Source organism: Mustela putorius, unplaced genomic scaffold (assembly GCF_011764305.1).
Source record: "Mustela putorius furo isolate JIRA1106 unplaced genomic scaffold, ASM1176430v1.1 tig00537227_pilon_pilon_pilon, whole genome shotgun sequence".
Classification (NCBI taxonomy): Eukaryota; Metazoa; Chordata; class Mammalia; order Carnivora; family Mustelidae; genus Mustela; species Mustela putorius.
The window spans coordinates 35,451,814-35,462,065 of record NW_025422368.1 but is presented as its reverse complement, the minus strand read 5'-3'; the positions used below and the strand labels follow the sequence as shown (position 1 = coordinate 35,462,065).

At 43.3% G+C, this 10,252-nt stretch overlaps 1 protein-coding gene across 14 annotated transcripts in view; it reads right to left on the bottom strand.

The window, feature by feature from the left end:
• The window catches only part of DUSP16 (dual specificity phosphatase 16), a 78,331-nt gene that overhangs the window by 21,600 nt on the left and 46,479 nt on the right, over nucleotides 1-10,252 (bottom strand). For all 14 annotated transcript variants that reach the window (XM_045073393.1, XM_045073392.1, XM_045073394.1 and 11 more), the window contains one exon: nucleotides 55-218. In XM_045073393.1, coding sequence (XP_044929328.1) covers nucleotides 55-218 — 164 coding nt within the window. The remainder of the gene's footprint in view (nucleotides 1-54; nucleotides 219-10,252) is intronic.

Here is a 10,252-nt window from a genome sequence, read left to right as displayed (position 1 = left end):
TCTCCAGCCGCTAACAAGAAACCCTGTAGTGAAGGAGGTTTTCAAAGCACCCACCTTGTTGAGGACATCTCGCTGGCAGCCGAGATAAAGATTGGGAAGAATTCGGGTTGGCCCAATGTTGGCAACAGGTAGGCAAGGCTGAGAAATGCAGGTAGGGACTAGAGCAGATTTTCCTTCACAGAGGCCAGGGAAACAACGGGAGAACTCCGCAAACCCACCTAAGAATAAACATCATAGAATTATGCCATATACAAAGATAAAAATCAGCCATCAGGGGAACTGCTCAAACAAAAAGGTTTAAAACCAGGGGCGCCCAGCTGGCTCACTCAGTTAAATGTCTGCCTTTGGCTCAGGTGGTGATCTGGGTTCAAGCCCTGCACTGGGCTCCCTGCTCAGCAGGGAGTCTTTTTCTCCCTCTGCCTGTTCCCCGCCCCCCCACCCCATCATTTTCTCTCTCTCTCTCTCTGACAAATGAATAAATAAAATAAAAATCTTTAAAAAAAAAAGAAAAAAAACAAAAGCAAATCCCACAGATGCAGGTGGGTACCCCTGCACACACACTCCCGTCCGCAGGTACCAGCCGCTAGGTATGGGACACAGCCCGGCACCGAGCCTTGGCTTCTGGGGCCACAAGAGGGGGTGCGGCCCTGAGGACACTGAGGGCTCCTCTCCTCCTCTCCATCTCCCACATTACATATCCTGTATTTCCTCCCTGTTCCCCATCCCCCAAAGGAATGCTTTTCTATGGAACTTAAAGAGAATTTAAAATAAGTAGCAAATAACCAAGCCAAGACAAATATTCACAGGAGCAAAATGAGGATATTAAAAAAAAAAAAAAAGTGAACTGAAGCCAGATGTTATTTCTTCAAAATAAAACTAATCAAGTTAAAAATTCTTCCTAGAATTAACTTAAAATCTTCCTGCTATACAGGTTGTTTCATTTCAAAGGTATCACAAACATACACACCCCTCTTCTTGCAAATATTCTCCACAGCAAGCCCTTGAAATTCCTGGACAGTGAATCAAGGTTCCCATAATCACCCTGGATTCCTGGGCTCCGCGGTTCATTTTGCTCAGCACTATGAAGAAGTGGTGACAGACCCTAACTGCTTAGGGGACATGAAGGACTTGTGCCAAGATTCCCAGACCCAGGAGAATCCTTTCTCCTAGTCCAGTCCTTACAATGATCTGCTCTATGACCTTCATTAAGACACAATCTTGCCGTTTCATAATGGAGCCACAGGAGACACATTCACCTCCTCTGGAAAAGAAAAAATGAGCAAGGTCTTCTCTGGGTTCTCCAATCTAAATATTCCTTGCTATCCATATCCAGACCCAGAACCTAAAGATTCTGAGAAATTTTCAGAGAAATCCTCTGCAGCCAAACCCTCACTACTTGCTAAGTTCAAAATCAGGAAGCAAAGAGATTTGGATCACAAGAAATACTTGTATATTTTTAGTACTATTTAATTAAAAAAATTACCATGTTATTAGAAGTCAAGGAAACCCTCACTTTTACCTCTTTAATCAAGCCTTAAACAAGATACTAAATTCTCTTTTTAATATTTATCTCCGGATCCTTGAGTTATAGTCTGCTAATCTTCAGCCCACTTGCAGAAGCTAATACAAAATGTGCCCTCAAAACCTGCACATGCACAGAGAGCTGGGAGATGTCATCCCTTACTGTCCCCGGTGGTCATATGGACTCCTGTGTCTGTTGTCAGTGGCTCCACGCTGAAGCAAGTGAGGGTGGCAGGAAATCAGTGACAAGTCTGCCTCCTCCAAAATGCTGAAGTCTGCATCACTAGCCTCCCACCTAAGTGCGCGGCGCTTTCTCGCCAGCAGTGTGCTTACCGAGGTGCTTAAGAAATAACCCAATGGCAAGAGCAGGTGGTTCCATTACAGAACCCTCCAATTCCTTCAGGTGGCAGACACAGCCCTCAGGGCGTGTCCTCGTACAGGTTCGTGGCTTCACCGCCTGCCATTTCCAAGCATGACCTCCAGCCACGCAGGAGCCGCTGTGATTTCACACTCCAGCGCTATTCTCCCATCCAGGGAATAACACCGCCACTGCCAGGCCCTATGCACACACACTCGGCAAACCACAGACAAGCCCCATGATCGAGGCTGCGGCGGAGCTGAGTTCAGATACAGTGGGACCTGGCCTCACCTGGGGGGGGGCCTTCCTCCACCCTCCGTCTGCAGCTAATTATTCAGCTACGTCTTGTTAGGATTCACCGGAGACACAAAGGGAACAAAGCAGTGCTTCTCAGGGTGCATTTCCTAAAGTGTGCTCCCCAGCACTGGGGTCCTGCAGGGAGCAGAGGGGACACTGGCCCAAACAGTCAGAGAAATGCCGCACACCCTGTCCCTGGGAGAGTCACAGCACACACTAGCATTATTAAAGGCTCCAAAAGGTATCTCAAAAAAAATGAGTTTAATTTAACTCAAGTCAGTTTGGGAAACTTGCTTGTCCCCGGCCATTTCACCCCCTAAACTCTATTAATAGCTAGGGCAACTCCCACATAAAGAAATGCTAGCCTAGGGCCAGTGCAAGTATGGGGACGGAGTACGTGCAGAACTCCTACACTCATGACATAACCCATGGGCAACCTCAAGAAAGGGGTCAGCCTTTAATGGCCTTGTATATGAGGGTCACTGATTAGGACTTGTAATTTTCTTCCTATTAGTGTTCTGTCCCTTCTCAGTCTAGTTGCACAATAGTTATATTCAAGGTGAGGTATGGTTTTTTTCCCTCCAAGTATTTCTTATAACAGTAAGTGTTAAAGGGTCTTACCATTCTTTGCCCATCTCACACCTACCCACCACAATAACTGATAGGCTCTATTTTGATTAGAATTTAATTTATTTTGATTACTAAATTAATGAATATTTATTCTATTAATAAATTAATTTATCAATAAATTATCAATTTTTTAAAAAGATTTTATTTATTTATTTGACAGAGAGAGATCACAAGTAGACAGAGAAGCAGGCAGAAAGAGAAGAAGGGAAGCAGGCCCCCTGCTGAGCAGAGAGCCTGATGTGGGACTCGATCCCAGGACCCTGAGATCATGACCTGAGCCGAAGGCAGTGGCTTAACCCACTGAGCCACCCAGGTGCCCCAAATTATCAATTTTTAATCATATTTAATTGATAAATATTTAATATTTAAATTTAATATTTAATAATTAAATATAAATATTTAATTGGTAAATAAATTTATCGATTTATTAATCGATAAATTAATATTTATTAATAAATTTCTTTGGGTTACAATTTAATGAGTTTAAATGTTAGCTTCTTCTAACTTCTGTGGTTCTGGTGTTTCTATAGGGAACTGTTCTCACATTTTTTCCCTATTCTGGCTCCAAAATATTTCATGGACTGGTGTCTCATTTAAATCCAACAGAACCATATTTCAGTAAACCCTCTCAGAGAAAAAGAGGAAACTCCATTTGAATTCCATTTTAAATTTATAAGTAGTCAGACATACAAATAATACAAGTAATCAAAGAATTACCTAACATTTACTAAGTGACATATATTGCTCTAAGCACTTACAAGTAGTTATTCAATCTTTATAACTAGGAGGCAGCTGCTGTTACTATTCCCATTCTACAGCTAGGAAAACAGTTTCAAAAGACACAAGGTAACAACTGGTAGAACTAGGATATGAGCCCCAGCAGCCTGGCCCTAGAGGGCCAGTCAATCGTTGTGCTATAGATCTTCTCCAAATACTACAGGATTAACTCTTAGGATGCAGGTACAGCCTTGCTGATTTCTTTAGGGCCCTGCATGGTACGCCTGGTGACCTAGGTCTCAATACCAGGCTAAAAACAGCCATGGGCCTCTCCCAAACTGATGGCAAAGCCTCACTTCCCCAAAGCCATATATGGTTCAAAAGCTTCAATGAGGGAAAAAAAGGGAAAGCAGTCTGACATGACTAGAGACACAAGAGACTCTCAATGCTCTCATTTCACACGTAACCAAGAACAGAGCTGACAGCTGAACTAGTTAAGATAGAAACAGTCACTGGTTTGTTCGTGATCACAGTGTGCAAGATGGTGGGGAAGCTGAAGCTGTCCTGAGGACTTCCAGGCCATCCTCCACAATGCAGCTCTCAGAGGGGATACAATTTGGCAACAATCACCAGCATCCGACAGCCTGGGCTGTTTGAGGTCAGCTTTATCACTAATTACTACCATGATCCTAAATCAGTTACCTTGGGAGGTGGGGTGGGGGACTCTCAAACATGAGCATGGCTCTAGAAAATTCTAAGAGAACAGAAATAAATGAAAGCAAGAAACCTATTTTTAACCTCAAAACAAAACCAAAAAGCCAAACAAAACAGCAATAACACACTGTAGGACACATTATAAAATAAAAAGAAACTTCTTTTTTACATATCTTTTCAGCTGATCTCAGGCACAAACCCGAAGAACCTTAAAATATTTAACAGATTTTGTTGAAATCAGAGCACTCATTTAGTGCTCAGTCTGGACTGAAATGTCCCAAACTATGGCTGCTAGTCACTTCCAGAAAACACTACCTCAGCCAAAGAGTACATTTTCCCTGATCTTTATCTAAGACAATGTTCCACTCTGCTAACACCCTCCTTCATTGACAGTTTTTTCCATTCACTGACCTTTCATTCATTGTTGTACTCTAGTGACCCCAGTTTCATTTCATTAATTAACAACAGATGAGACACTGCCTGATTTCCCCGAACTCTTGAAAAACTATCTGAGGCCTCATCAGCCACTCAGTTTTGAAATATGTCTAAAATGCCCTTCTCCCTCTTACAAACCAGACTTAACAAGAAAAGTATAATTCATCTGTGCAAACTTTGTTACAGATGGCTGACAGATACAGACCCGTCATCATCTCTGCCCTGTCATAACCCTCCCCGATCCCCCAGACTCTGTGTTAGACTGCCTGACAAGAACACACAGCATCAGTTCACGATCTGCTTGTGCTGAAAATCTTTTTAAATACTTTTAAGGTTGGCCAAGGATTTAACTCACTATCCAATCTCACCACGTTTCTCCTCTCCCTAGATTTTATGGTCTTTACCATCTGGGAATGGAGAAAACACAGTCATGTAACCCCGATGAGCTTCCCAAAGATAGACCTGAATCTAGGAATGGTGGTAACCACGCTCCCCCTTAGGCTGAAGCATTTGCTTCCAAGAGGAAGACATGTGCGCAGACACGCCTGGCCCGCAGAGAAATGCGGACAAGGGGACGGGCAGGGAGGTATGCAGACCCCTCTGGCCTCCACAGATTTGAACAGACAGGCAGACAAAGTACAATCTCTGTTAGTCTTCCACAAATCCAACCAGTAGAATGCTCATTTATAAATACACACATATATATTACTTTGAACAGAGAAAATGTTTAGTATAAAGACATTCATAACTTATATAGTATTTTATTTTCATTCAGCCAAGAAAAACTTCCTTCAGAGCACCACCTTAACAATTCTAATCACAAATACCATTTTCTGTAAAAGCCAATGTGAACCACCATTTAATTTTGGGGGGAAAAATCTGCCAAGTAAAATACATTTAACAATTCTACTAAACAATCCCAATCAGTCACTCTTTTCTCTCTGCCCTTACAACCAGTTATAAATCACCGTGATTTTTCTTAAAAAAGAATATTTGTAATAAACAAAAGTAGCCTTTTACTACAGCTTAGTGATGTGAAATAAAGGCTCAAGTCTCAAATTCTAAAAGCGGATTCCCTAGTCTTTTAGTCAAAGTAGAGATACATGCCATCTTCCTTTCCTTTAGAGACAGCTCTCTGTAGGGAGAGACACAGGACCTCTCCAACAGGTGGCTGGTCCTCAGAGCTCCCTCCGCCCCCAGAGCCGAGCAGAGCGGGAAGAGGAGCTAAGAGCTACTCCCTCCCACATGGTGGGGGGAATTCCACAGCTCTATACAAAAGTAGTACTTATACCAAGCTCAATTTTATGAGAGATGTACTTCTAAACAGTCAATGCAAATCAATTTTTCATATTAAATCATTTTCACATAGTTTATATGGTTTCATACTTTTTAAATAGAGTTCTCGTGTAGTTTAACCATTGTAAGACAAAGACTCCCTTTTCATGACATAATACAAGCCATTCACTTACCTCTCCCAGAGTGCATGTGCAGGATTTAAGTACCCCCCACCTGTACAGAACAGTTCTCTCCATCCTGAAAATAATACCTGCTACTGTGCTATTAGGAGACAATCCTAATATTAAACACTAAATTGCTGACACTGTATTTCAATTGTTGAGACGTTATTTCACAACAGATGGACATTTCACTTCACAATGAAGCGACTGATTCGGGCAACTCTGTCTCTAGCTGCTCACAAAAAAACTCAAGTGTGGTTACAATGCTTCCAGGTCAACGGACTGTCCACATGGAGAGTTGAAACTAGCTAAAGAAAATGAAACAAAAATGAAGGTGCCATAATGTCGCGCCCCTGGTGGAAGCAAACAGACAAAAGTAACGGTAGGACAGGCTGGTCTCGAAGCCAGGCCACACGTTTGACAGACCGTCTCTGGGAGGGGAGAGAGCATGGCAGATTTTCCTCAACAACTTCAGCAACATTCCAACTTTGTCTTTCTCAGCCAATCTCCACTGAACAATGCTGATGGAAAAAAAAAAAAATCCCTAATAACAGAAGGCATTAACTGCAAGGTCCTATTCCATCTGCTCTGTAGCGACCAGAGCACAGACTAACAGGAAAGTGGACAAGCAGAACTTCTGCAGAGACTATGCAGGAAGCCAGACAAGTAGCCTCGGTCTCATAAAATGTGCCCCGTAAATGACATCTCCAAAATAGCTCGCTCTGTACTAATCAACTTTCTCACCTGGTGCAGTCAGGGGATGAGAAATCCTATCTAATCTAATTTGTGGATTAATACAGTTATCACCTAGACAACAAAACAGCTTTTAAATTTTCAAAGTACTAGCATTAAAAAAAACTATAATAATCTAATTTCTTGTGATTCAGAATGTCTAGATCTTGTTATCCCTCAAGATAACTTTATCTGCATCAGTTAGCAAAATCCAGAAGTGTTGTTCAGTAAAGAATTCTCAGAAGATGTAGGGTGATAGCTATTTTACTGATCTTGGCAGTTGGCAATACGGAGCTACACCCAGAAACTCCTCCTCTTAAAACACCCAGAAAACACAGCTAGGACCCTGAATAAAAGCCCTCAAACAAAGATTATTTTAAAGAATGCAACCAAAAGAACCAAATGAAAGGAATATGGTCAGAATCCACAAGGAGATCTGTAAGAGGGGAGCCAGATTCACAGAGGCAGCCCCTACTGGTCCTGCAGTAAAATGTGAAGACAGGGCCAAGTGAGCAGGGTCCGGGGGCTTCCCAAGAAGAAAGGACTTAGGAGGACCCTACTGCCTTCAGCATGGAAGGGGAGGTTATTAAAGAGACCACATTTGCTCATTTCACCTGAAAACCAAAGATTTCCAAGCTTGTCCCATTTGATGTCCCCAAATCCAACCTAACACTTTCAACTCCCTTTGATCATTTTCCTGAAAGATTAACATTTAAAATAAAGCCAAAGCCAACATCTCCCTCTCTTTCCTTCCACATCCCCATCCATGGTCACCCCATCTTCTCAGTTCAGCCAAACTGTTTTGCAAAGATGTTTGGCAACATTCAGTTGCTGTGCCAAACACACTGACTTTCCCCCCCCCCCTTATTTAAAGACTTTATTTATTTGAGAGAGAAAGAGCACAAGCAGGGGGAGAGGCAGCGGGAAAAGCAGACTCCCCCCTGAGCAGGGATCCCAATGTGGGGCTCAATCCTGGGACTCTGGGATCATGACCCAAGCCAAAGGCAGAAGCTCAACCAGCTGAGCCACCCAGGCGCCCCACACGGACTTTCCTTTATGTCCCTTCGATCTGCCCTGCCTTCCCATTCTTCTGCCGCCCTCTGCTCCAGGACCTTTATCCCTCACTCTTAGATAAACTCCGTAACACCTCTCTCTGGTCCACTTGTCCTCCCCACTCATGTCCTCTGCTGCCAGATTAAGCATCGTAAAATAAAGTTTTGATGTGGTCTCTGCTCTCAATACTGACTCAATACCGAATAAAATACAAAATTGTGAGCCAGACATTCAAGACCCTTCCTAATCTCAACCCACCGTCCAACCTGATTTTCCATGCCACCGCCTTCCATGGAAAAGGAAAATTGGGTCTTCTGTTTTCCTAACACACTGTGTTTTCCAATCTTGGGCCTTTGGCAATTTAGTGTCTCCCCCAATCCATTTTATTATTTCCTTCCAAACCATAGGCAAGCACAAGCCATACCTCTTCTACAGAAGGATATTCCAAAGATTTTTTACCACAACCAATAAAATACATTTTACATCAAAACCTTCTCAACACAAGATGACTCCAGTCACAGCCACAGACACCCGGGGCTCTGGAGAACCGGCCAGGGGTCACAGGTCAGTGCTGGGGGCCAGGTCCCAGAAACAAATTTCACAACACTATCTTCCCTTCCTGAGTTACTCTGACAGTTTCAATATTCTTCTGTTGCATTAAAGAAAAAAAAGTCTCTCCAGGACACCTGTGTGGTTCAGTTGGTCAAGCAACCGACTCTTGATTTCGGCTCATGCCAGAATCTCAGCGTCCCCGGATCAAGCCCTACGTCCAGCTCCATGCTCTGTGGGGAATCTGCTGGAGGATTCTCACTCTCCCTTCTCCCTCTACCCCTCCCCTCTACTTGCATGCACGCTGTCTCTCTCTAAAATAAATAAATAAACTAAAAAAAAAAACAATACACAAAACTTTCCTGACCAGCCTATCTATACATAATCTTGCCAACTTAGAACTTCCCTAAAATTTATGGCAACCATCCAGCAGAGTACTTGCCACTGACTTGGTAACTGTGAATTATCTTTGTGAGTGTGTTTTGTGACCTCTATTTCTCCAGCTAGAATACATTGTGAACTGCTTGTGGGTAAGAATTAGGTCTCACCCTCATTTGTACTCCCCTCAACATTTAGCACAGTGCTTGGCACACAACTGAAATTCAGTAAATGTTTACTGAATCCTTCCTTGTTACAATGAATAGCTGTTGACAGACACAAGTCTTGTATATTTTTGGTGTTCAAAAGGATTTCCTGATTCCATTCAAAGCCCAAAACTATGTTGGCATGGGTGGGGGCCCAGAGTCTGCTTCCTATTCCTAGACCACAATGCCCTAGAACACTCTCAGGGTGAGAGCGGCAGCACAAGACAAGAAAAACATTTTTCTGCTACTAAAGAAAAAAAAGTAGAATCCGTGAGTGCTACTTTGGTCATGGAAAAGCAGCACTGAATCCTCACTGAGCTCCTGCCACACCCAATCTTAAGCGTGCTGAGGATTTCACATGAAAGGTGGAGAGAGAAAATGTTTTCAGATGTCCCTAAGTGGCTCAGAAGTCCATATGACCTGAAGAGCCCAGTAATACTCCCAGGGCTCAGGGAATCTGGGCATATTCCTCAGGAAACTGATCAGACCAATTTCAATTAGGACGCAGATGAGGATGAAGGGGCTGCCTGACAGGTCTATAGTGATCATCAGTGAAATGAGGTTATTTATCAAGAGATAACTATGAGTCAGAGGAAAAAGGGCTATTAGTCTGGTCGCTGGGGAATGACTCCTAAAAATCAAATTTGACTAACTTGTACACTGTCCATGAATCACCATACAACTCCTCTCTCGGGCCTTTCTACATGAAGCTCAAAGCTTTCTGGTCTAAGCCCGTAGCAGGCTTTCCCATAAACTACTTCTATGTATTCTTTTCTTCTCTATCCACAATCCTCTTCGGCCGTCTGCACAGCCTCCTCGGAGACCTCATAAAGCAGGCAGGAAAAAGGGGCTACCTGTTCAGTCAACCAAACAACTTGAGACCACTGGAATCATCTGTAGGTTCAACGAGACACTTAATGAGCACCTACCGTGAGCAGGACACAGGTAATGGGGGAGTGGTGACCAAAACAGAGGCCCTCTCTGGAATGGACAGTGCAATGGACAAACGTCAACCAAATAATTAGATGTATTAACTAATTAGAGGTAGGTGGTCAAAGGAGTGTGTGTAACAAAGAAAACCAACTTTGCCTGGTAGCTAGGGAAGGCCTGACGATGACACTGAATCCAGCAGGAGACAAAGGGTGAGTGAGTGGAGGACACAAGGAGAGGGCCTCTGCGAAGGCCCAGGACACTGCTGCCGCAGG